General features: G+C 47.8%; 1 protein-coding gene across 1 annotated transcript; it reads right to left on the bottom strand.

Annotated features, from left to right (window-relative positions):
• Window positions 1-181: 181 nt before the first annotated feature.
• On the bottom strand, window positions 182-26,987 carry Fbp2 (fructose-bisphosphatase 2). The gene is made up of 7 exons (XM_015503977.2): window positions 26,697-26,987; window positions 21,796-21,958; window positions 18,861-18,953; window positions 14,854-14,994; window positions 10,329-10,466; window positions 4,186-4,305; window positions 182-584 (listed from the first exon to the last, which is right to left on the bottom strand). The coding sequence occupies exons 1-7, from the start codon at window positions 26,864-26,866 to the stop codon at window positions 390-392; spliced, it is 1,020 nt and encodes a 339-aa protein (XP_015359463.1). The 5' UTR covers window positions 26,867-26,987; the 3' UTR covers window positions 182-389.

Raw genomic sequence — 26,987 nt, 5'->3', positions numbered from 1 at the left:
AGGGACTTCCACATGCTAAGCACATGCTTGACCACTGAACTACAGCCAGCCCAAGACAAATTCTTAACTCATCTGTGTAGTTTTTACCCTCCAGAAGTGGCTGCTGTCTACTTGGGTTGATGGACTTTAAAATCACACCCCTGTTTGTTATTGTTCATGACAGAAGACAAGTCCAAGGTCATTCCTTTCACAGGTCAGTTTTTATTTTCAGCCCTCTCTATGAACCACAGAATGCCCTGGGACTTCTGACCCTGCCTTTAGCAATGGGCTGTGGCTCTTCTGAATGTGGGTTTGCCTCTTTCTCATCACCACCATCTTCAAGTATCACTCACAGGGTCCTCAGTGCAAGGTACAGGACACATAAAAGAGGGCTCATGAGGCCAGATTCACTACCTGCCTGCCTGGTTTTTCTGTACACAAGTGAGATATTCCTGCACATCATCTGGGGATCCCAAAATGAGGGGGACTCGTTGGTGGATACTCTCAGGCTTCACGTCCAGTACAGGCTGGGTGCCTGTGGTTGCCACACCTCCTGCCTGCTCGATGATATAGGCCACGGGATTGCACTCATATAAGAGCCGGAGCTATGGAGAAACAGACACGTTAGACAAGCTTTGTAAGCGGCCAGACATCCCAAGTCACATCCCCGAATCTTGAGGAGGAATTCAAACCAATGAGCTTCTATGTAGCTCACCTCTAGCCAGGTGGCTGACCCGTGTATCTGCCTATCTGGTGACCGTGGTGCCTATAAGAGACTTGTCTCTTGATTTGGAGATATAAGATTTAGGGCCCACTTCTTGCTGGCTATGGCAAACTGATTGTGCACACATGGTTAGAAGCCTCTCCATGTGAGGACTTATAGCTGGTAAGATGTCCAGCTTGGATGAATTTTAAGGTCACTTGAAAGGGCAAGGTGGCCTCTCTGCAGACGATCACAGTGGCTAGGATGGTACTGCAGGAACTCTGCATCTGGAGTGTAGATTAGATGGACAGCCTACTGGAGCTCACACGGTCTTTTATTTTGGACCCTGAACTAAGGGAAATTCTGTTGCTCATGCTCTGATAGCACCCTGCACCTCCATCATCACAATGAGGTGTGCTGAACCCGACTGCTCCCCACACTGCCCACCCTGAGGGCAAGGATGGCCTCTGCCGTGGTTGGTCATTGTGACATCTCCATTCCCAGCAGTGCCTGATGCACAGAAAGTGCCCAAGCAGGCTACTGGCCGTCCTCCGTGATGGTTCCCAGCTGGTTACAGAACTGGGGGTTAAAATCAGCCTGCACCCTGCTTGCTAAGTTCTGCGCAGGAACCTGGGGCTGAACTTATTTGAAGGAAGGAGTGCCTTCTACTCTGTCCACAGGCACCCTGAAAATTAGCTGGTTCCTACCTTGTGTCCCATAAATAGAAGGGGAATTGAATTGATTGAGGTTGGATCAAATGTCCTCTTTTGTTCCATTTCTGTGATTCTGTTGTGACCCCTAACCACCACTAGACACACACACACACACACACACACACACACACACACACTGCACTAGATTCCGGATGACGTTCTAGCTGGAAGCCCTGCTACCATGCCCCCACTCAGTGTCCTAATATCTTCTCCTTCCTTCTCCTCATTGATGCAAAATATGTAATTTACAAAAAAGAAGAAAAAGTTCATTTCTGTAATCAGCTTGCAAAATGTTGACCTGGCTCTCTGTAGCTTTTTTCTTCTTCATTCTTTTCTTCAAAGAAAAAAACCACTTTAAGAAATATGTCTTGTGCTGATCTTATTGCTATTATTATTATCATTATCATTATCATTATCATTACTACTTCAAAGGAGAGAAACAAAGTATTTTAGTCAGGATTAGAGGGCCAAGCATTCAAGAGACAGAAGGTGAAGACTTCAGAGGGCATTCGCTGCCATTTTGGTCAAACAGTGCCCTTACCTTAGGTCCCTGCCCTTAGAGTAGAGGGCCCTGGGCAGGACCTGGAGAAGCCATGGTGCAGGTGGGTGCACCCAGCTGGGCCAGTTTTGTTCCTGATCAGGGACACTGGAGGCCATGTTGTCTCACAGACAGTCTGTGCAGGGACACTCTTACCTTGGTGGCTTGCAGAGCTTGGCTTTTTCCTCCCCTTTCCTTTGCCCTGGGGACTTGAGGGCAGGGGAAATCTGGGGTGCAGACAAGAAAGTCTCAGACTTTCAACTAGCCTGTTGAGTCACATACTTAAAAATAAATAAATAAAGGCCCAGCATTGGCCCGTAATGTACTTGTTTGGGGGCCAAGTTAATTTTGCCCTGTCCTCAGATGCCCCTGTTGTAGTTGACCAGTCTTAAGAGCAAGAAATGCCCAGGACTTCATGGTACGTTGACCTGTGGGCCACACAGTCTACTCATTTTCAGCAATTAAAATCTACATGGCTACACAGAGACAAGCACACATGAAAGAAACACATGTGCATGCGAGTGCACACACATGGACGTGATCTGAGAGAAACATGAAGATCTCATAAAGATGAAACATGGAGATCAAGAACCAATGGTGGGGACTGGGGTTGTGGCTCGGTGGAAGAGCACTTGCCTAGCATGTGTGAAGCCCTGGGTTCCATCCTCAGCACCGCATATGCATAAACAAATAAAGTAAAAAATTCATTGGCAACTAAAACAAATTTTTTTTTTTTTAAAAAATGAACCAATGGTAGGGCTGGGTGTGGTGGCATGCACCTGTAATCCCAGCAGCTCTCTGAAGGCTGAGGCAGGAGGATCACGAGTTCAAAGCCAGCCTCAGCAAAAGCAAGGTGATAAGCAATTCAGTGAGACCCTATCTCTAAATAAAAATACAAAACAGGACTGGGGATGTGGCTCAGTGGGCAAGTTCCCCTGAGTTCAATCCCTGGTACTAAAAAAAAAAAAAGGACCAATGGAGTGTCAGGGGGTTGTGGCTCAGTGGTGGAATGCCCACCTAGCACAGGTGAGGCCCTGGGTTCAATCTTCAGCACCACATAAAAATAAAATTACTCTGTCCATCTACAACTAAAAAAAATTTATTTAAAAAAATCAAAAGAGCCAATGGTCCCTCCAGTATGGCCATGGTCCTGGGGCAACGGGTATAGGTAAACATGGGGGATGACACGTGCTCACAGGACTCCTTTGAGTAATTCTGCGTGGGTATTTTCTGACTCATGTAGAATCATTTTAATAATCAGTAGTAATAACTCTTCATGCTTTCCCTCCTGGATCTGAATATGTGGCAAGAGTGGCTGTGTTTCAGAATTTCCGCATCTGATGCTTGGTCTCGCTTCCTCTCCACCGCACTTCTCTGTCCTTGGGCACCTCTCATGCAGACTTCTCTGTGCCTCTGAGTTCAGCTAAACACTAAACACTCTCACAAAGAAAAATGCCCAATACACCGACCTGCACATTAAAATCTCAGTCTCACGTGCTACGCTGGATTTCTTACAATGGCTTTGAGTTCTGGCATTCCACTAACTCCAACCTCAACGGCCAATCAGAATGGCACACAGGTGTGTGGCCAGCTGTTTGTGTGACAGAGGGAAATGTGCGTCTTCCTGTGATTGACCAGTTCCTGGTGATTTCTGTGACTTGCTAAAATTCAGAAGCATTTCCACAGAAGGTTCTATTATAGATAAATTTGGACCATAAGACATGATTCTCACTGGGGAATGTATTTTCAAGATTGTATCATAAAATTTCAGCTACCCTCCTAGAAATACTGAGTGAGTTTGAGCCAAAATTTTTATTCTGAAGCCTGGGAGCTCTCTAAAAGGTTCTTGGGTAGACTTCAGGGCATCTGTGAACCCCCCAAAAGTGAATGTGAAGTGTGTGATCATGTGTACTTTTTCTGGGAAGCAGGTTGATGGAGTTCACTAGATTCTTTAAGGGGTCAACAATCGCCAAGTCAGCTGGCACTGCCACTAGAAATGAGACCCGGCCTGTAGGAAGTGGGACATGAACACAGGGGACTCACAGCAAATGACCCAGAGGCAGGCTGAGGTGAGGGTCAGTAGGAATCCCCAGTCACATCACGCCAGCCGCCCCTTCTCCAAACCTCTACCACACTCAGAGCTCACCAGTGGGAAGCAGAGCTTGCTGCTCTCCCCTGCCGGCTCGCAGACACAGAAGCCCAGGAGCAGCACCAAGCTCTAGCAGTTCACTGACAGCACACAGGAGAGTTACCTTGCCCTTGGGGCTCTTCTGGTTGGCTGGGTACAAGAAGATCCCTCCATAGACCAGGGTACGGTGCACATCGGCCACCATGGAGCCCACATACCTGGCCCCATAGGGAGCACTGCCATCCTGGAAGGCAGAAAGAGACAAGATCCAGAGGGTTTTGCAACTAGCCTGCCCCACTCCCAGGCCCTGAGTCCTGCTGGCACAGCTCTGCCACCCTTCCCTTAGCTTAGGGCAGAGGACTTAGGGAGACTGAGCACTTTAGCCATGGAGAGCCCTGCTAACCTCAGCCAGTGATTGAACCCATTAAATGTAGGACTACTTAAAGTAAGTGTCCTGCAGCAATCTTAACTGAACAGCTAGCCTGAAGGAGCACCATCAGCCCTATTCATTCCCAATTCCCCACCAACAGGTTGCACTCACTTCAGATGGAAAACATTTTTTTAATTGCATCTGTACTGAACATATATGGACTTTTTTCTTGGCATTATTCCCTAAACAATAACAGCATAATAACTATTTACGTAGCATTTACATTATATTAGCTATCATAAGTAATCTAGAGATCATGTAAACTATATGGAGGATGTGCATAGGTTAATGTAAATACCATGCTGTTTAATACAAGGGACTTGAGCATCCAAGGATTTTTGTATCTGAGGTGGGTCCTGGAATCAAACTCCACAGATACTGAAGAAGGACTGGATTTCCAACAACGGCTTGGAAACTTCCGGTTTCCAAGAACCAGACCTCCTTGAACAATGGCAATGATAACTTTTGTACTTCCTGCAAGCAGTCTTTCTCCACTGGACAAATCTTAAACGCCTCTAGAAACTGTTAAAGACATCTTCTAACAATGTATTTGTAAACCTCAATTTCATTATTGACGTATAATGAAAGGAACATTCGTGCAGAGAGAAGTAAGTCAAAGATCATGATTTTGCTCAAAGAAGCACATAACAGCCAAGCAGGGGCATATGATTAAATCCTTCCCTCGAGTGGATTTATTTCTCCCCATCCAGCCACCACCTACAATTTCTTTGATCTCAGGAGTCTCTGGCAGTGTCGTGGGGCAGCCAATTCTCCAGGGCAGCCTCACACCTTGTGCCCCCCAGCAAAGCTGGGGATCAACTCAGCAGGGTAGTAATGGTGAGTGATGCCAAGCTGCCTTCAAAACAAGTACTTGTCAAAGACGTACAAACTTTGAAGACGTGAACACAAGCCAGAGTGAGTCCTGGGTCAAGGCTGCATTAGAAAACAGAAAGGGAACCGCTGTCAGGAATTTCCTGTGGATGGTTCTCACTGAATGCCAACATTAATCCTTTAAATTAGGAGCTGCCACGATCCATCTGATCTATCGCTTCGCAGCCTGGAGACAGGCGCACAGAAAAGGAAGATTCTGGTGAAGCTTGGAGACAGCAGCCACATGGCGGCCTCTGTTTCTCTTTCCCAAAGTTATCTCCATCATCCTTTTTCTGCAAACAGAGTTCCACTGTGACCACACTGTTCCATCAAGCATCTCCTCTTTTTTTGAGCACAGCGCAGACTCTGGAATAATTACAGTATTTACCTCTCCCGGGCTGTGTGACTCACAGCTCCTCCCCACCCCCACTCGCTGGACCCCTGTGGTCTTAACACTCAGTTACTTCCTGTCCTTCATTAGGAAGAAAGGGTCTAAACAACAGGACAGCCTCCAGATCAGCAACTAGACCAGGCCAGAACAGATGGCCATGTTTTCATATGCCGCCTTCTAGGTTTACACCATCCAATACAGTAGATGCAGGCCTCATGCAGACATTTAATGTTTTTATTTTATTTATTCTATTCTATTCTATTCTTAATTTATTTATTTGTTTGTTTGTTTATGTATTTATTTATGTATTTATTTATTTATTTTTTGTAGCAGGAATTGAACTCAGGGTGCTTAGCCACTGTGCTACATCCCTAATCCTTTTTATTCTTTATTTTGAGACCCAGTTTTGCTAAGTTGCTTAAGGCCTCACTAAAGACCTTAAGTGAGACTAGCTTTGAACTTGGGATCCTCCTGCTTCAGCCTCCCTAGCCACTGGGATTAGAAGCATGTACCACTGTGCCCCGCTTAATTTTAAATTTCAAATAATTAAAATTAAGAAAGATTAAATTTTGGTTCTTCAGTCAGATGAACCATATTCCAAGCCCACATGTGGCCAGTGGCCATTATAGTGGACAACATGGATGCAGGATGTTTCTCTCATTGCAGAAAGGTGTTCTGGACATCACTGATGTCAATTATGAGATTCGAGAGCTTGAGCATCAGAGTTGGGATCTGAAGTCCCGGGTCTGCCTCCAGAGCCCACACACCTGACTTCTGTTCCCTTCAGATGCCTTGGCTTCCAACCAGTTGCAGTGCCAAACGGGGCTTCCTGGGTGCACAGCTCTCCTTACTGCCCTGCCCTCTGTCCACAGTCTTAGGGGATCCCAGCACTGTGTCAAGAACATCCTCTGTTTATCTAACGCCAGAATTTCTTCTTGTATCTATAGATGGAGCTTCTCGGATCCAAGGATGTATTTCTGGGCTTCCATCGAATCTCTTCTTATCAGAGTCAGAATTGGGCCTTCCCAGGGCTTCTAGGTCCTCGGTCAAAACTGGCTTTGCATCGATAAGAAAAACCTCTCCCAGGACTCTCAGGCGTTGCCCTTGGGAATTATTAAGCATTCGTACAAGTTTTCTGATGCTAGCCTGCCGGGTCTTTCAGGGTCAGATCCAACTGATCTGTGGTCATGGGTCTGTGGAACTTTTAAAACAAGTGAAACCAAAATCTACAGAAAAAAACAATTCCTATGTTAGAGCCAGATTCATATTAAACCTACAACTCCATACTAAGTGACAACCAGAGAATTTTAGAGCCTTAATTTATATTAGGGAATTAGCTAACTTGCTTTGTTGTTTAGAATTTCTTTTCTTAATAAGACTGGCAAAATGCTTAAATTATACCAACATATTGATTCATATGTTAGGCTTATAGGATAATATTTTTACAACTTAAATGATGACCAGACTTCCTGTTTTCTAAGAGTGACCAGAGAGTCCAGGGTGTGGGGGAGGGCTTTCAGTTGGCAACCTGGAGTTACTCCATGCAGACAGATTTTTAAGAAGGAAAAGGAGATTAAAACAACCTGCTTTTTAGATTGTCACTACACAAGAGCCCCTTATTCAGTATACTGATCACATGCACATGTCAGCCACACCATCTGTTCCAGCTAACCTCTTCTGTACCCAAGGAATATATGGCCCATTGTTTTAGTTTACTGCTTCTGCTCAGAATATCTAGATTAATTTTAAGATCTGGTGGAAAGTCTAAGACACTAAGGTAGCACTTATTCACACTGGATGGAAATCCACTAATAAAATGGAACCTATACAAAGGGAATAGGTTGAACTGGAACAGAATAGAATGGAAATAGAATAAATGCAATAAAGGAATGAATAGAATAGAATAGATATTTAGGAGTCATAGAGAAACAGGAAACTTAACTTGATTGAGTTGTGTTTGTGTGTGTATGCACGTGTGTGTGCATTTACATGTGTATACGTGTTCTAGATGTATAATACATTTCTTAAGAGTGATCACAGTTGAAAGTTTGAAGAATGCTGGCCTGCTAGACCCTGATTATTCCTTGGCATCTCTTGGAAAACTCTGCAGATGCTGATCTGCTTAAGGCACCTTCTCTGCTTTGTAAAGCTGCAAAGAGCAACTTCATTCTAGAACTTGAGTGTCCTTCTAGCCTTGTCAAAATATTTAGGCTGGCTGTGAGAAAGGATACAAGAGAAAAATTGTTGAAAGAGCAGAAAGTTTAATTTGGTTATTTTAAGTATCTCCTAGGGACTCCAACTTTACAGAAGAGTTCTTATTGGCACAATTTGTTTCTAGAAAAGGCTGGAACCCAAATCCCCCAGGACTCTTTCTACTGGGATAATGGACTATGTGCAGAGCTGGAAAAATCTCCCTGGGGAATCCTGAGCCAGGAGGATCCACCTTTATTCTCAAGTCCATGGAAATTCATGCTTAAGGAAACTGGAGATGAGAACAAGGTAAAAAGAGAAAGGAGACTTCTTTTGCAAAATGGAAGGATCAATAATAACACATGATCCCTGCACGTAGCACAGTCAGACCACACAAAGAAAGTAAACTACCCTATGCTCCCTGTGTCCAAAACCACTATTAACAAGTTGGCTCATCTCTGAAAACTATGGACATACTCACACACATACACATGTGTGTATATAAATACATAAACATAGATGCTGTAAGATCACAGTGAGTTCTGTAACCCACACATTTCACTCAATATTTTGTAGGCACGTTCCACTATCAATAAATGAAGATGGGCTTGGCTTTGTTGCTGGGGTTGTCTGGAATGAGGGGTGGAGTTCAGCACCTTGTGCCATTAAGCATGCTCTCTATACCGAGGCTCCATCCCTGGCTCTGGACTTACTGTATAATGAAGACCAGGTGTGTAGCACAGTATTTCACTGTGTGAACATCCATGATACCTTAACCAGCCCTTACCAAAGGATGCTTCAGTGTTCCTTCATTAACATCATAAACAATGCAGTGATGGCATATCTTTGTACACTTATCTTTTTTTTATTTCTTTGACCGATGAGCTACTTAGGATAAATTTCAAGGGAAATTTAGATTAGACTGCTGAGTCAGAAGATAGAAATATTTAATATTTGAAACCATATGGCGAGACGGCCATTTGAGAAACTTGCCACCTCCTGCTTTCTCTGACCATTTATAAGAGGCTTTTCTTCTCACACCCGAGGCTGTCCAATGTTCCAATCTCTGCTGTTCTCATGTGCAGACGTGAGGCAGCAGCGCTGTTTTAACTTGCATTTCTTTCTTCACCAGCCCCCTTCATGCTGACCAGTCACATGCACTTCCTCTGGGACTTGCGTGGTTACTGCCTGGGTTCCTGGTTGGGGACTAGACCACGTCCTATTGAGTTATAAAGCATCACCACGTAGCGAGACTATGCACCCACCAGTAGTTACACGAGCAGTAAGTAATGTCCCCCAGCTTGCGACTTATCCTCCTAAACATTCATTTTGTGCAGAAGTTGCATTGATTTAGTGGTAAAATAGATCTCTTCCTCCACGTGTTCCAGAGGGGACAGTTTTTAGCCTACAAGTGGAACCACTGTGAAGCCATCTTCAAGACTGGGCTCCAGGTGGAAGTACTGAGACTTCACCAACCTCACAGGTCCTGGCTTGTTCCTTTTGCTTCAAGGCGTCTGACAGGTTTGCGTAAGGGAACAACATCCTACAAAGGAGCAGGACAGGAGACTGCACCTATGGGAACTATGCTTAATTAATTAAAAAGAGAGAGAAAGAAAACTCCCAAAGCCTCCACCTGAGACAGCACAGGCATCCTTGAGAGAGTGCTACCTGTTACCATGAAGTCTGGGCTCTTGTCCTTGGATTCCATCTGCCTCCTGGGACGCCGGGCCTACATGTCACATCATTGTTTTTCCACCCCACCCCCCAGGATTGGCAAGGAAGGACCCACCCACAGATGGGCATCACTCCGCTTCCAACCTGGGCTACGCCTCACACCTGGCCTGGGCGTTCCTCAATTCCAGCACACAGCTGTACCATAGATGTCCTTAATGGACTGTCCAGCTGGTCGTTGTTGGTGACATCCAGAGCTCAGTGATCAGGTGGAGAGCACAGCGCTGCCTGAGACTTGGGTTCAAGGCAAAGCTTTGCCAGTACAGCCTGCCAATGGGACTTTCAAGTGTAGTTATTCCGTCTAAAAGCAAAGATAGCTGAATAGCCAGAACTTACAGGTGGTAGCTCAGCAAGTGAATGCCTGGAAAGAGACTCTGGCCTGAACCTCTAAATACTGCCAATGTGGCCCTGCTTTCTTTATAAACAACTGCTCCTGGAGAGACTCCACTGAGGAGTGTTCCTTTAATAGGAGAATGTCGTCGACAAACGAGACTGATTGCTTATAAAGAATGCAGAGTCCACCAGACTCACACAGACCAGAGCCACTAACAGTGGTGCCAACCTCTTTCACCAAGGCCCCCCAAAGCCCCATCCAAACAGGACCCCATTGGGACAGCTGCTTCCTGCTCCAGGGTCCTCGGCTTCCCTCACTCACCTCAGGGAATTTCTTCTTCTGCACATACTCTGTGGTGGCAGCGTCAAAATACTTGGCATAGCCCTCGTTGAGGCTGTAAATCTTTCCTTTCTTCTTAATCCTGACATCCTTGTCCACAAGCACAAATTCCCCAAGAGCCTAGAGAGGTGATAAGAGACATCAGGGAAGAAGAGAGATACCAGGAAACAGAAGACAACAGCGCAGCTCACCACCATCAGGGGCAGGAGAGGATGAGGGCCTACTGGGAGGACCCAGGGGTCAGCTGTGGGCACACTAGAGCTGGCCTGTGGTGCTTTCATGAGTACTACAAAGAATAGCCATGAGATGGAGCCTGCCCAGGAAGCTCTAGCAGTAATAGACTAAAAGGTCAAACAATTCCAAGGGAACATGGCCCCTGGCCTTCTCTCTTTATCTTGGTGTCTCTAACATCAGCTAATTTTCTAGGAGTCTCGTTGCATTTACCCCCAAGTTCTCATCCCTGGTTTAATGTTTGCAGGAAGATTTGAGCCACCAACAACGAGAGACAGAAGTTACAGACACAGGTAGGGGTGTAGCTTGGTGATAACCTGTGTTTTAGCCGTTCTGCTCATCTTCATGAGTCTCTCTTGGAAACCATTAAAGGCTCCTGGTAACCCAAACACTTCTGTCTGAAGAAAGCCTTCCTTCCATTAGATACTGCGTTCACTCAGCATAAAGAAACAGATAAGCACACATTCCAAGAGACCTCAGAGTTACTAATAAGATGGTGCCCATGGCCCCACTGATCTCTGTGGCCACTGGGGTCAATATCTGCAGGGGGTCCCTCAGGCAGCTCCACCTAGCTCTGCCCCCATCAATCCCTGTGGAATGAGATCGTCCAGATGGAGATACCATCTTAAACGCTCACGTCTAAGGTGCTAGGAGGAAAACCAGGGCCTGGAAACCAGCCCATTTGGGTGCATCTTGAGGCTGAGAATGTGAAAAGCTGAAATGTAGACCACAGCTGGCCACTGGACTAGGGATGTCCAAGGAACATCATCTTCATTCCTAGAATAGAGAGACAAGGCCACACTGAGCCACCTGATGAGGCTGGGTTGTTTTCTCTCTTGCTTATCTGCAAAGAGCTCAGTAGACACAATTTTTTCTCCAAACCATGATGTTCATTAGTCAGGGGAGGAGCAGAACAAGTGCTGTAGCAGGTGAACTTGCTTCTCTGCCCCTGGGCCTGGGGCTGGGGACTCTCAGGTCTCTGCAGTGTTGTTCCCTAGTGTGGGGCAGATGTGTTTGTGAAGCCTCACCACAACCAATTACTCACATGGCCTCAGAGGCACCGAGACACGAGAGCTCCTGACAGCAGGGCACCAGGTCCTTGTCACCCCGACACAGGGTGATTTTTAAATGAATGCCCTGATGTGCAGTTTAGACCCACAATTGAGAGTCTGGTTAAAATGCCGTTGTCCCTCTGTGCCTGAGCAACCTGGGTCCTCCAACACAATTAAATCGCCAGCCCTGCAAACCGCCCCCCCCCCATCAGTCAGGCTCTGGCTGACCCAGGAGGGAATCCTGTCCCCTCAGGTTCCTACCTCAGTCACTGCTGACACTCTCCACAGCTCCTTCAAGTTCACACCCTAACAGTCCCAAAACTTCCTACAGCAGGATTTTGCTTAAACGTCACTTTTAGAGAACTAAAAGTCAACACACTATGGAGATGCGGGCACATCAACGTTTATAGCAGTGCAGTTCACTGTAGCCAAGTCAAGGGACCAGCCCAGGTGCCTCGGGTGAATGGACGAAGAAACTGTGGTATAATACACAACGAAATCTTACTCAGCCATGAAGAAAAATGAAACGATGGCATTTGCTGGTAAATGGCTAGAACTGGAAAATACCACGCTAAGTGAAATAAGCCAGACTCATCAGAAAGTCAGAGGTTGAATGTTTTCTCTCATATACAGAAACTATAGCAAAATAAGGGAGAAAGTGCCTGAGGAGGAGCCCATGAAAGAGAAGGGAGATCCGTGGAGTAGAGGAAGGGGGTGGAGGGGCTGGGAAGAGGAATGGAAAGGGGGGATCTGTGGAGTGAATTGACCAAGTTATGTTATGGGCATTTATGAATAATCCACAGTGAATTCCACCTTGGTGTGCATCTATAGAGCACCCGTTTTAAAAATCAATCAATAAATAGAAGGAAGACCAGGAGAGGACGGGGAACAGGGGGAGGGTAGAGGAGAAGGAAAGGAGAGGTGCTGGAGCACATTACATTCCACACGTGCGTGATTATGTCCAGATGAGCCCCACGATTGTGGATGATTATAATGCAAGAATGGAAACTGCTTTCGAGTTTCACTACTAGCAGGATGATGTGACCCGAAAGGTTTCAGGCTAATAAAGAGAGATGGGGAAAGATTACGGTGCTGTTTGTCTCTCCTTCTGACACGTAGACAAGCTTCCCTATCCAAGCTGCGCCTTCTGTTGTGACTGGAGGCAGAGAGCAGAGGCTCTGGTGGAGGCTCTGGTGGAGGCTCCGAGGCCCCCAGTCAGATCCCGAGGCAAACGTGCCTCCGAGGCCTTCAGAACCTCTTCAGAACGCCTGGGGACTGCTCTGCCTGCAGCCAACTTTTTTCAAGGTTCTGTCTGGCTTAGCACTGCTCCTGACGCCAGGGTCACCAGCATGACCCTGGGCAGGTCACCTGCTGTCGCTCACTCCCTGGGCCTCACTAGGAAGTGGGTGAGACTAATATAGGAGCAGGGTCCCTCGTATGTGCACCTGTGGGCATGAATGGCTTGGCAGGACTACCCACATTTCCCTGGCACTATCTGCAGCTGTTACTCCAGAGGCAACGTTATTGTCTGACGGTCATATTTGTATCCCACAGGATTTCTCAGGCTTTGCCTGCTTCTTTGAAAATAAAGGGAAATTTGGGCATTGGTAAACTGACACAGCAAGGGCCCTGGTGTAATGAGTCTATTTATGTAGGTGACTGGGCTTCCACACTGCAAACCCTGTGCTATTAGCTAACTCTATTCTGTTCAGAACTGTGACAGCTCCCTCCTTCCACACAAACGCACTGACAGGAGAGCTCCACCAGGGCCGGAGTGTTTGTGTGATCAGTGCTGTATCGCTGCTGCCCAGAACAGTACTTGGGACATAGTAGATGCTCAGTAAGCACTTATAAGCCTGAATTAAACTCAAGTGCTGAACTTTCCCCTGAGCGAATGCTGCATGCTTTGAAATGGCCTTTAGTCAAAACTGCTTTGTTTTCCACAAGACCTGGTGGTATCTGGCAAAGCAGTTCATAAGTGACGGGCAAAGCATCCAGAATTTAAAGAAAATGTTTTACAATTTAGAAATAGGTTTGCAAAATTTCTCCTTAGCATTTTTAAGTACACATGCTGTGAAGGCTGAGCCTTATTTTTTAAGCTCTCCTTCCTGTATCCAGCTATTTCTTCCCTCAGTGAAGCTGGCTCTGTGACACCGTTCATCTGCCCAGAGGTTCCCCTCTTCCTCTTCTGTCCCTGAGCATTTTCTCAGTGTGCAAAGTGTGGAGAAGAACAGAACCTGATAGAAGAGTATTCTACCAGTCGCTCCCACCACGGGGAAGCACGTGCACATCAGTAGAGTCCTCCAAGCCTGTGCTGCCCACTACAGTGGCCACTGGTCACCCGTAGCTATTGATATGAACAGAAATGAAATAAAATGTAAAAATCCCACTTCCCAGTCACCCTGGCCACGCCTCCAGAGTCAGCAGTTACAGGAAGCTGGTGGCACCTGTCCTGGGCAGCTCAGGTGACAGAGTCCACCCATCACCAGAGCCTTCTGTTGGACGGTGCCATCCAAGAATCCATGACTCAGTCTGGAAACTTGGTCCTCAGGGACAGTGTCCCAGGAACCGGAGGGTGAACGCACTTTTGGAAAATAAACTCCTTTGGAAAAGCCAGACAAACGGAGCTTGAATGCTCTCATCATAAAGAAATAATCCAGGGGCTGGGGACGTGGCTCAGTGGTAGCACGCTCGCCTGGCATGTGCTGGGCGCTGGGTTCGATCCTCAGCACCACATAAAAAATAAAATAAAGATGTTGTGTCCACCAAAAACTGAAAATAAATATTAAAAAATTCTCTCTCTCTCTCTCTCTCTCTCTCTCTCTCTCTTTCTTTAAAAAAAAGGGAAAAAAATGATCCATACTTGGGGAAAAAGATGTGTTCAATCTGATTTCAACACAACACGAAATACCACGGTGCCCCACAAGCATGTACAACTTGTATGTTTTTATGAATCAGCTTGAAATAAATTAATAACAAAAAGAAGAAGAAGAAAGGAAGCTCCTCGGGGGAGTTGATCCACCTGATTCTACAGGACCCCCAACGGATGCTTGGCGTGCACAGGGGTCCTTACTGCTTTTCATGGTGCTCTTGGATCTCCAAACCAGGCTCTTGAGCCCAAGAACAAGGATCAGGAAAGACCAGGGAATTCTCCCAGGGGACGGGAATTCAAAGACAGGCCCATGATGTCCCCACACACAGAGACCTTGGTGTTTGGTACTCACAGGGTCCAGCATGAAGAGGTCCACACCTTGCCCCGTGGAAAGTGCCACCAGAGTGGCGCTGCCGTAGAGCGCGTAGCCCGCGGCCACGATGTTGCGGCCAGGCTGCAGGGCGTCCTTTTCTGAAGGCTCCCCCTCTGTGGTCTGGAGAAGAGAGAAATGAAACGTACCATCTTGTTGTCACCTGAGGGCACCCTCCACCGGGGATCCAGGCTTCTGATCTCTCAGAGCAACAGCAGAAGCGCATGCTCACGTGGGAACCTGAGAACCTGCCTCACCTGCTCTCTGCTGACCTCCAATTCCCTCCACCCGTGAACATCCCCAAGTCCCCTCCCTGGGGAGGCAGATTTGAAACTTGCCCTCCTGTCTCCACACGCTCAGCCACCTCATGAATAAACTTTATCCTTTGCAGAAATCATCTGTGCAGCAGGATAACAGGCCTGGTTGAGTAACAATTTCCAGCAAGTGTATCCGGAGGAAATGAGCCGCCAGGTTGGTGCCCAGTTCCCGCTGAGCCACTCTATTAAATGATAGCCAACAGCCATCTAGCAAAGCATTCTCCACCTGCTTTCTTCCTGACTTCCAAGCATAGGTGTCTGCATTCTGCCAAGAACAGCCCTCCAGGATGCTAAGGCCACAGCCTTCTGCACTGTCCTGAGCCATGATTCTAAACCATAATGACAACCAAGACCACTGAGCTCTGGTTCTGGGCAGTACCTTATTCCACAGCCTCACCAGCCCTCTGAGATAGCAAGAGGGTGACGGACGGGAAACCTGAGCAATTAGACAACTCGTCCAACATCAGGAAGCCATGGAGCTAGAATATGCTGGTGGAGGTGAACCTAGAAGCCTTGTAAACTAGAATGTTCTATACCCAGCCTTTTGACCACACAGATTGGTGTTCTGGGCTCTTGGTGACATAAACATTCAGTGCTGAGTCTCAGAAAATGCCAGCATATTTTCATAAATGTGCTTGACATCTGACTCTTCTTCAGAAATATTATCAGAGGGAATTCCTGGTTATTTGGGCTTGCCTGTAAAGCCTGTGCTTTATTTAAATTTGAAGGCAGAAATCTCTGCTCAAGTTCGCCTAAACTCAGGGGTTGGTAGCCTATACTGTGATAAGAACATTCCTCTTTGTTTTCAGACCAGTTGGCCTTAGGAAGAGATTAAAAGCTTCAAGGAGGGAGTCAGAGGGAAGCCAGCCACTTCAGCTCCCGTGCCGTCATTTGGTGTGCGTTTAGCCAAACCAATTACCTTCTCTGTGCTCCTACTTTGCCTCAGTCAAAAAGTGGCAATGATATCTGCACCTGCCTCCCAAGCAGAGGTGAGGACCAGCCCAGGGCTGAGAGCCCCAGAGAGGAGCTCAGCCTGGGCCTCAGGGAGTCAGCCGAAAAGGACACTGAGGTTCAAAGCCACCCAAAGATACCACCAGCGTCTTTCTTCAGGATTGCATGGACATGACACCGCTTCTTGATTTTTGGAAACAATCTTCTCTCCTCACTTCAGTTTGGCTTAACCCTTCAGCTTTCCCAGACATCAAAGTACCTGTGTCATTCTCTCCTGTCTCCCCAGCAAAAGTCTCCTTCTCCCTCTCCATAAGAAAGAGAGACAGAGACCAACAGGGAAAGCAAAGCCCCCTGCAGTCTCGTCCTCCATTCTGTCTCTCAAGCCCTTAGAGAACGACACACTCCTGTTTCTGTTCTACTCTCCCCAGACAGAAAAGCTAAGGCTCACACACATATTCTGCCCAAGTATATTTCCTGCTGACTTTTGATGGGTTCTCCCCAAAAGCAAATTCTTAGCCCACCCACCCCACCCCCGCCTTGGACAAGCATTAGCAGGACCCCACATGGTCACACTAATGTGAGTATCTGTAGCCCACTCATCAGGCCAGTGACCTGGGCCATAGCTAATCCTCCACCGAGCTTGCTATCTGGAAGAGACACCCTTGGGAAGCTCATGACAGCAGTATCCCCTTCTCCATGGGTTTCAGTCACCCACGGTCAGCTGTGGTCTGAAAATGTCATCACGGCTCCAAGATCCAGGCTCACCCCAAGCAGGTAATCATTCTCCTGGCGTCCAATGGAAGGTCAGCCGTAGCCTGACCCTATGTCAGAATGCTTATGCCATCCACCTCATTTCTTGTCACATGGGCATGGGGTCATCTCACATCACCACAAGAAGGATAAGCACAGCAATTAGACAACCCAAGAGAAAGAGACTGCATCGACATAACTCTGCCATTGTTATATTGATCAATCTTATTATTAATTATTGTTGTTAATATCTTCCTGTACCTAGCTCGTAAACTTTATTGTAGTTATGTATAGAAAGGGTTTGGTACAACCCCCAACTACAGGCATCCCCAGATGTCTTAGAACGTGTCCCCAGAGGATGAGGGGGAATCATGTAATTGGTGCCACGTTGGTGGTACAGAAAGCAGAGGCATCTCCACACGTGTGATCATAAATGGTTAAGTGGAAAATGAGTGTTTGCAGCCAGAGAGATAAGTCTCTAGAACCAGTTCCAGGGCAGGTCACCAACTAAAAGGCCATGATGCTCCCAAGCACCCGTGGTCTCCTTCTGCCTGAGTGCTGCAGGGGACGAGGCCCAGCCTTCATGGCTACAGCAAGAACTGAACCCCAGTGAGGCCCCGCCAAGTGCTCAATATGGATTACGTGCTCTTGTGTGAAGTTTCTGGTCATGCAGGATGGTCACAAACCAACCTCTGAGATCCTCTCTGTTGCTACATTTATGGGGTAGGCAGAGCAGCCCCCAAAGATATCCTAATCCCCAGAACCTGCAGATATGTTGCCCTGCGTAGCTAAAAAGGACTTGGCAGATCTAAGATGGGTTTAAAATAGGGAGACTTTCCTGGGTTGTCCCGATTTGATTTGCACAATCTAATGAAATGGCCCCCAAACAGCACATAACTTCCTGCGGCTAGAGGCAGGGGAGACGAGGAGAAGGTGGCGGAGGGGCTTCCAGAGAGCAACAAGGCCTTGGCCAACCTTTGCTGGCTTTGAAAACAAAGAGGTCACCAGCCAAAGAACAGAGGCAGCCTCCAGGGGCTCAAAAGGACCCCCAGCCATCGCCCTGCAGAGGGAGAAGACCTCGATCCTACAGAATGGAACCCAATTCCTTCCATAGCCTAAAGGAGTCTGAAGCAAATACTCCCCACCCCTAGTCCCCAGCCTCGTAGTAAAAGGTCAGACTGGCTGTCACCTTGATTTTGGATTTACCAGACCCTAAGCAGAGAACACGGCCAAGCCTGCTCAACTTCTGGTCCACAGAGCTGGGAGACAAGTAATGGGAGAAGTTTTAAGTCTCTAAATATGTGGTATATTGTCAGGATAATGACAGAAAACTAATACAGTAGGGTTGGGATGCACAAAGAAGAAAGAGAGGGTGCACCTCGAACCTAACATGGTGAGCATCTCTTATCCAAAAGTCTAAAATCTAAAATCCTCCAAAATGTGAAACATTTTGAGGGCCAACAAGATATCATGTGTGGAAAATTGCATACCTGAACTCCCATGACAGGCCTCAACCAAAACAGTACGCAAAAGCCCTGTGCATGATTACATTGAGGCCCTGTGTACAGGGCGTACATGAAGCAGAAGGAAACTTTGTGTTCAGATTGGGGTCTCATCCCCAAAATACCTCCTTATACAAACGCAAATATTCCAGAATCTAAAAAAACAAGTCTGAAATCTGAAACACTTCTGGTCCAAGGCATTTGGATAACAGGCCATCAAATGCACCACATCTGACATTTGTGTTCCACCCAGACCTTCAGAGCAAGGTGACTCCCAGGAATGCTGGGAGGGAGGCAGAAGAAGAGCCATGTGAGGAGCCTCAGGCAGAGAGAGCTCCCCGTGTGCCTTCAACGGTGTGTCTGGTTAGTGGGGAGATGAAAGTTAAGACTCCAGACTCAAAGCTCTCAGCCAGGAACCTTCTGGAAACCGCCCCAGGGAGGAGGCAGGAGAAGTCAGCCATCTACTCACCTTTCTATAGATGGCAAATATGGTCCCGATGGAGGCCAGGCAGTCGATGTTGGAAGATCCATCCAGGGGGTCAAAGCAGACGACGTACTTCCCCTAAATCACAGAGGGAAGAGCCCCCCATCAGCATGTCCCACCAGCTCCAGGCCTCTAAGTCAGGCCTGGGTGTGGCAGACGAGTCTACACCAAAAAGAGATGGAGAGCCACGGGCGTATCCTCATCAAAGATGCCATTACTTGTGGAGGACAGAGGGGACCTGCGTGACTCCCACAGCTCCTGCCAACTCTGACCTACACAGATTTAGGGGGCACACAGCACAGGACAGCCCACCCACCCCAAATGGCTCTCTTTCTGCTTGCTCCTAGCTTGCCCTCCCCTCCCATCTGGGTCCCCAGGTCTAAGAGGTGGCTATGATGTGACAGGAATCCAGGTTTGAAACTGCCCCTTGCAAGAGAAGAGCAGAACACGACCTGCTGCCTGGTTTCCCAGGGCCATCTCCACTCATGTCCACAAAAGGGGCAGTTCTGGGATCACACTTTCCGGGTCTCTCTTTCTGTTTTGTTTATCTGGCATCATTTTTGACAAAAGAGTTCAGAAAAAATCTCCAAACAACATTCCCATAGCCTCTGGGTCTGTCTTACTGGTCGATAGGCCCAGATCCATCAGGAGAATAAAAATGCATACAGTGCACCTGTCCCAGGTAAAGACCAGAAGATAGAACGAGCAAGTGAGAGCCAGGGTCCCCCATTCTGCCGTCACAGTGGCCCCAGTCAACATTCCATACAAGGAGAGCCCTCCATATGTCGTACAGACCTCCCAGGTGCACAGCACCGAGAGCCCTTAGTGACAGGTTTGGGTCTCTGGCTAATTGAACATCAGTCACAAAACATCAAATAAAATAGGAGTCATTTCTCCCTCCAGTCAGATGAAATTCCCTGCCTTTCTAATGAGTAGTGTCCTAACTTCATAAGAGCTTTCCTTCTTTTTCTTTTCTTGTTCAGCCACAGGGAGAGGAGACAAGGACGATTCATAAGCCTGGAACTCCTCTGGCCTCCCTGGGAGTGATCCTGCTTCTCCCACTTACTCACACACTCAAGAGATATTTGCTGAAAACATCCAAGGCAGGGGGTTTGGGGGCAGGATCAGCAGCAGGCACCATTTCGTGCCCTGTGTTCCCCACATTCCAGTGGAAAACAGAACCTTTTTACACACATTCATGGGGGTATTATGGTTTGGACACAAAGTATCCCTCAAAAAGATCATGTGCGAATGCAGGAATGTTCAGAGGTGAAATGATTTGATTATGAGAACTATAGCCTCATAAGCAGGTTATTCCACTTGATGGATTAATAATTTGAATGGGCTACTGGGTGATAACTGTAGGTAGGTGGGGTGTGGCTAGAGGTAGTCCTTTACTGGGAATGTGCCCTTGAGGATCAAATCTTGTCCTCTGGTGTCTCTCTCTCTCCCTCCCTCTCTCTCCCTCCCCCTCTCTCCCTCCCTCTCTCTCTCTCTCTCTCTCTGCCCCCCCCCCCGCCCTGCCTGGCCACCATCAATTGAGCAGCTTTCCTTCACCAGGCCCTTCTGCCATTAATGTTCTACACACAGCAATGGATTCATCTGACCTTGGACTGAACCTCTGAAACCATGAGCCAAAATAAACTTCTACTCCTCTAAGTTGTTCTTGCCATGTATTGTGGTTGACTAACAGGTGTGGTAAGTGTTCTAAAGAAAATCTAAGCAGGGTCAGGGTTATAGAGTGTGCAAGGAGACGACATTTCATGAGGAATATTCAATGAAGAAATACAGGCACATGGAAGACAGAGATCAGCAAGTGCTCCTGGCCTGGACAGCAGGCATGTAGAACTTTCCAGAACTAGCGTGTAGACCCATGGAGCTCAAGCCAACTGGGGAAGACAATGGCAGATTAGACTGGAGAGTAAAACAAAGGTTATATTCATTGATATTGAATATTACAAATAATAGGTGTGAGCTTAAATTATGTGAGACAAAAGCAAAAGTTGCACATAACTGTACAATACCTGGCATGCAGTGTTTAATAAATTTGGCTTTCCTTATCTGATCTATATTCTGTCCTTCCTGCTCATCATAAAGAAACAGCCTCTCATTACCAGTGCCTAATGTATAAAACCAGGGCCAATAGTCCCAGCATCTATCTTATATTACTACATGGAAGCAGAGCATTGGTTGAGATTTTTAGCCACGAGAAAACCTCACTGTCTAATAAATGTGAACTAAGTGACCCAGACCGTCTCCAGCCAGGCCCTGTGCTAACCAACCGTACCATCACATTAAGGCGAGAGCACAGGGTCTGTATGACTTATTTTCTGGGTTAGTCTAATAGTTTGTCAGGCACTAAAACATCTCTGCTGAAACCACCACCCTATGAGGAATCGTGGGGTTGAGGGTAGAGAGGAGAAGCAAGGACAGGAGGAACCACAGGCTGTACTGTACAGCGCTTCCCAGAAGGAAGAAAACTTCCCCCAAAGTAACCTCTGCTTTTTACTGGACTCTGCAAGTTCAAGTCCCCAGGGGTACCTTGCTGTCACTGGTATTCTTCAATGGCACCCCCCCACCCCCACCCCCGCTAAGGCACATCAGGAAATCACTCTGATTTACCTCACAGCCCTATTACGGAGGCTTATTTCACCAGGCAGCCTAGGATTTCCAAGGGCTGGGGATGTGGCTCCGTGGTAGAGCACTTGCCTGACATGCCTGAGGCCCTGGGTTCAATATCCAGCACCACGAAAGAAAGAGGAAAGAAAAAAAAAAAAGCAACATGCAACCTTAATTCTGCTAAACAATTTCTAAGAAATAGAAGAAAATCCCTGCAACTGAAGAGGCGGGAGAAGCCCCAGCCTCCCGCCCAGCGGCGCCCTCTACTGGTCAGCAGGGCCCAGTGCCCAGCCCCACGCACCCGCCTCTCCTTGGCCGTGATGATGGCGTCCTTATTCTCCTCCGAGACCAGGACGCACGTGCTGTAGGACGACTGAAGCATGTTGATCACCAGGGAGTTGGACAACACGTCCAGCTTCTTCACCTCGTCTCCAGTCACATTCACGCTGCCTGCGATGCCGTACCTAAGAGGACAAGAGGCCGACTGAGGTCACTGGGGGAGCCCGGATGGCAGCAAAGAACCCCCCAGCCAGAGCCAGCGCGCCGCCACTTCCTCGCATCTCTGCGGCCTCAGGTCCTACACACTCAGGAGCACACGACCCCTCATGGCAGCACCTCTCAGCCTTGCTTCCTTTGCATCTTGGGGACATGGTCATATTTCCTTGGTCTCCCCAGGAGACAACCTAGGCTCAGCACCAGGGGGTGGGGAGGATGGGGGAGCTCCAGAGTCAGGCACAGTGCCATACTCCAGGCCTCCAAGAAGTCAGGGCTTGGCTTCCGGCACTGAAACTCCACGACTTGGGGTGATCCTCCACCAGCTCCTCCTGGGTTGAAATAAAATGGCCCTGTGGTTGCTTCTTGAACTAAGGAGGAAATTTGGGGACAGACTTGCTTAATTTAATTTGCTTCTCCACGACTATCCCAAGCACTACAAGAAAGATCACTACTATAAAAATCTATCTAGGGGCCCTGTGGGGTAGCTCAGTGGTAGAGCACTTGCCTAGCAGGTAGGAGGCTCACAATTCCATCCCAGCGCCACCAAAAAAGAAAAGAAAAGAAAGTCTATCTCAGGGCTTTGGTTTTAGAGTATTAAAAGGCAAAGCTCTCCCTACTCCTGCCCTCTCCCCTCTAAGCAAAAGAAGTCTTTCTGAAATGCCAGGCACATCACTCCCCTCACCCAAAGGCAAAGACAAGAGCCCATGGGAGAGTCAGGCACACAGAAGATCTGTTCCCACACTGGCGTGGCCTCCTGTCCCTCTTGTCTCCTTTCAGCCAGTCTCTGCCTCCTCTGGAACCCACCAGGCATGCAGCTGCCCTGGCCAACTGACAAGTGGCCTGGCTGCCCACCCCCCCCCCCGCCCCCCACATGAGCATAGCCCTCCAGGAGCCACATGGCTCTCATCCAGGTCCAGCTTGACCCACAGCTCATTTCTCAGCGAGGCTTTCCCTGACCACCAGCTAAACCAGCAACTCCCAACCCCAACATCTTTATTGATTTCTTCCTCTCCTTAGCCCTGACCACCATCTAGCATTAGTTTAATTAATTTAGAAGGGATTTTTTTTCTCTGTTTGGATGGCAGCTGTTCTTAGTCTGGCCACCCACCCACCACTGCAGTGAGTCACATTCTGCATGGATTGCTGGCCTTCCACCAGCCTCAAATGTCCTGTAGCCTCAGCCCCAGCAAGCCTCTGCCCTTTCATCTCTGCTCCTGGTGCGAGCCACATGACAATGCCTACTGCCCAGCCTCCTGACACCCTCCAGGTGGCCTCCTGGTTCTCTGACGAGTCCTCACCATACAATGACATATCCTGTCATTCTCCCACAGCAGCTCAGTCTGTTCCTGGGACACCCTCCCTGCTGGATTATCTGCTGGGACAAGAACCGTGCCTTGCTCTCTGGTTTTCCGCCGTGCTCAGCACAGAGGAGATGCTCAAATTACGTTCCCCAAGTTATAGAGAAAGGATGGCAAGAAAGCAATGTTTCTTCTCATCCCTACTTTAATTCCATTTATGTGTGAAAAAAATCCTCAGGTGGTCCTAAGAGGCAGCAGAGTTGAGAACCACTGATTACCCTAAGCCAGGGACAAACGCATCACCCACCCTCCTGCCTGACTGACAACCTCTCTCCCTTCCACGCCCCCCCCCCCACGCCACCACTCATCACTGGATGTTTGCTATGATAAGGCAGCTGGCAGTCTGACCAGAAACACTGACTTCCTGGTTCAAGACAAAAGCAAGCAAAAGAAATAACAGCAACAATCAAAATAGGTGATTTTTGCATGGGTATTTAAAGGGACCACATGCCCAATCCTCTTGTTTAATATGGACTATTGAGCTGCATGAACAGCTGGAGCATCCAAGGCCTGTGTGGGCAGAGGTGAGAAGCAGGCTCTGCCTGTCCTGTGCTTTACAACCTGTCCTGTGCACCCTCCCTCCATGCCCTGTGCAACACCTCTCCTTCCAGAAAGAGGAATTCACAACCAGTCCTGTTTCAACTTAGGTCAGGCATGAACAGTACCCTCCAACCCACAGGGCAGTATCTTTTAGCATTTTAACTAGCTCTGAAGCTCACTGACAACTTCTAAATGGGATGTTCTACTGTGTGGGCACAAAAAATCAAGGAGAGACTTCTAGGATAGCACTCCAGCATCCTCCTTTCCATAGAAAAGAGAGGAGAAAATATAAAGGGGAAAAATAATAACCTCTAATAACTTATCAATTGCATTGATGGATCCTGTGCCTAGAAATGTCTTCCCAAGGGGGAAGTAAAGGAATGAGGGGCTTGAGTTCCCCTGAGTGGGACAGTGGAAGGAACGTGGCCCAGTCTTACAGGCATTAGTGTGGCTGCTCTTCTAACAGGGGGTAAGGTTTCTGCTTTAGGTCCTCTGAGATGCTGCCATTGTAGGGACCCAGGCCCTTGGTCACAGCAGCAAAAAAATCATGGAACCCTGACACTTTTCCTAGGGCTGCGCCTGCCACCTAGTGGTCAATTGGCTACATAGGCTAGCTGGCAAATTTCTCCAGGTCTGCACTTGCAACCTGCTAATAACAACTGGAGCGTTTAAGGAGCATTTATTATGGGGCTGGCACTGTAGAAATCTTCAGCACATGGACCTACCAACCCTTATCACAAGCCTATGAGTTAGGGGCAATTAGTATCCTCTCCATTTTACAAATGAAGAAACTGAGTTCCAACAAGAGAAAACCATTGCCTATGATCACATGGTAGCAAAAGCCAAGTTAAATAATCATCCTGATTCTCCAGTTCCTAGGACCAGTTTGTCTTGACACTAAACTACCAGCAAGCAGATAAATAAGAACTCAGCCAAGGCAGCCTCAGACCGGTAGAGTCCTGCAGTGAGGAGGAACCCCGCTAGTGTGGACAAATAGTGTCACTGAGGTGGGGTGTCACTGAGGGCATCGCTTGAGTATAGCAAGCAGGGCTTGTGTGTGGGGAGAGACAAAGGTGCTATCCAGTGTCATTCAGGAGGGCCCATCACCTGGCAGTAGCAGGACAGGGGACCTCACGTTTGAGAAGGCCTTTAGAGGAAGAAGTTGGCCATTATTGCCAAGTGAGATGATAATGCAGTTATAGTGACTCACAGGGGAAAACAAATGGATCCTAATGTTACTTTAAGTAGGGTCCCATTACTGGGTCCCAAATCCTTACATAAATAAAGTCTGTTATAATCTTATCATAATTACATCTTGTAATATAATGCTATTGTTGTAGGGACAGACGAGGCAAGGTACCGAAGATAGCAGGAAACAGTTTTATTTGGCTGCAGCCAGGTTCAGAGGGCACAGCTTTTGCTGTAATCAATCAATCCCCTGAACCCCAAGTTCAGATTTTATACCCAGCATGTAAGGGGAGGGACTCACAAGTTCACAGTCTGCAGAAGTTCACATAAAAGTAGCTTTTTCTTTCACTGCTCTGGGCAAGTTAACCCTTCAAGGATAGCACCTGAGAAGGGGAGAGCTTCTCCTCCCCTTTCTTCCCTCCCCTGCCAGCTGTTACCATGGAGCCCAACTAGTAACTTATCTTATCTTAGAAATGTAGTCATCTCTGTGAAGTGAAGCTCAAGGCCAGGGGCCTTGCTTACACATTTCTACAAACTATTATACTGGACACGTGTTTGTGAAAAACTAGTAAGGGGGTGTCCAGCACCTGGAGTGCTGATTTCTTCTCCTGGCCAGTGGCCAACTAAAACAGGGCAACACAAAAATAGGAAGTTAATCTACATTGAACTCTTTTGTGGAGATTCTTTTGCTGACAGTTCTAAAATCAGCCATGGTGAAGATTTCTCGAGAAACCCAGTAAGACTTTTTGTGGAAGAGGGGGTGCCACTACGTTACCACACTTTTTTCATCTTAAAATTGCTACATTATTAAGAAGAACTATTTGAAATAATTAGACTTTGTTAGCTTTTCATTTGGGGTTTGCTCTCACCCCCCAAAAAAGCAGGTCCCTCAACTTCTAAGAGGACCTCTCCTGGAATCATGACAAAGAAAGCGAAGCCCCAACAAAAGATGGTTTCTTTTCATCAAAGATTTGCATTGGACATTTGGCCATGACCCTCAGCAGCCTTAGCATGAACTTGGCCTCATTCTGCACTTGGAAAAATCCTTAGCAAGAACCAAGGAAAGAGAACCCCTCAGTCACCTCCCAGGCCAAGCACCCCCCCCCACCTTCCTGCACGCCAAGTGGAGACAAAGACAGAGAGTCACAGAGAAGACATTTGAAAACATCGCCTGCAAAGACTCCTTCTATGGTGAGAGGAGAGGTAAAGGACGGGGAGCTGTGCAGTTTTCTATTTTGTGAATGATTTCTACTCCTGGCCATCCACCAGGGTCATGACAAACCCTCAGATCTGCAAATGACGTGGAGAGCTGTTTCAGGCTGCCTGTGAGAATCCCCTTCTGCTGACACAAGTCCTGAGAATTCAATATGCTCTGCAGCAAGCCGCTGCCTGCGTTATTGTTGTAAGTAGTAACTGGAGAGATTTTTATCTATTTTTCCCTGCAGGGCCTCAGAGTCCTTCGTTCCTTTCTTGAAACACTTTAAAGCCTCCTTTAACAAAGCATGCAATTTGATACACAACTTCCTTCTGGGGCACAGAAAGCAAGCAAGACCCGATTTCTAGCCCAGGCACCTGCAGGACGGCACCCACTGGCCCGCTCCGCGCATGCGCCCCGACTCACAGGTGGGCCAGGCCGGCCTTGCGCACGGCGGAGGAGATGGCCTTGATGGCGGTGAGCATGGAGTTCAGCAGCTGGGTGAGCTCCCCGGTGCCTTTGGCCTGCCGCCCCCTTTCCATAACGTAGCGGGTCAGGGTGAGCATGTCGGTTTCGAAGGGGCTTCTGTCCGTCATGGTGGCCAAGGATGCTTCCCACCTTCCTCCCTGCGGTCCCTGGCTTACCCCGAGGGGCTGCGGCTCTGCAGTGTGGAAGCTGATGCGGAACCCGCGGTGGCCGTGCCAGGACCTTTAAGGC

The sequence above is a fragment of the Marmota marmota genome, unplaced genomic scaffold (genome assembly GCF_001458135.2).
Source record: "Marmota marmota marmota unplaced genomic scaffold, marMar, whole genome shotgun sequence".
In the NCBI taxonomy this organism is placed as follows: Eukaryota; Metazoa; Chordata; class Mammalia; order Rodentia; family Sciuridae; genus Marmota; species Marmota marmota.
Note: the sequence above shows the minus strand (reverse complement) of the source record. Positions and strands in the feature narration are given on the sequence as shown.

Bases quoted from the DNA above. Each gene is read 5' to 3' on its own strand.
- Fbp2 (XM_015503977.2), bottom strand. From the start codon at position 26,866: ATGACGGACAGAAGCCCCTTCGAAACCGACATGCTCACCCTGACCCGC. The intron at 21,959-26,696 runs GTGAGTCGGGGC...TTGTCCTCTTAG, and splicing joins AAGGCCGGCCTGGCCCACCT to GTACGGCATCGCAGGCAGCG. The intron at 10,467-14,853 runs GTGAGTACCAAA...TCACCTCTCTAG, and splicing joins ACCTCTTCATGCTGGACCCT to GCTCTTGGGGAATTTGTGCT.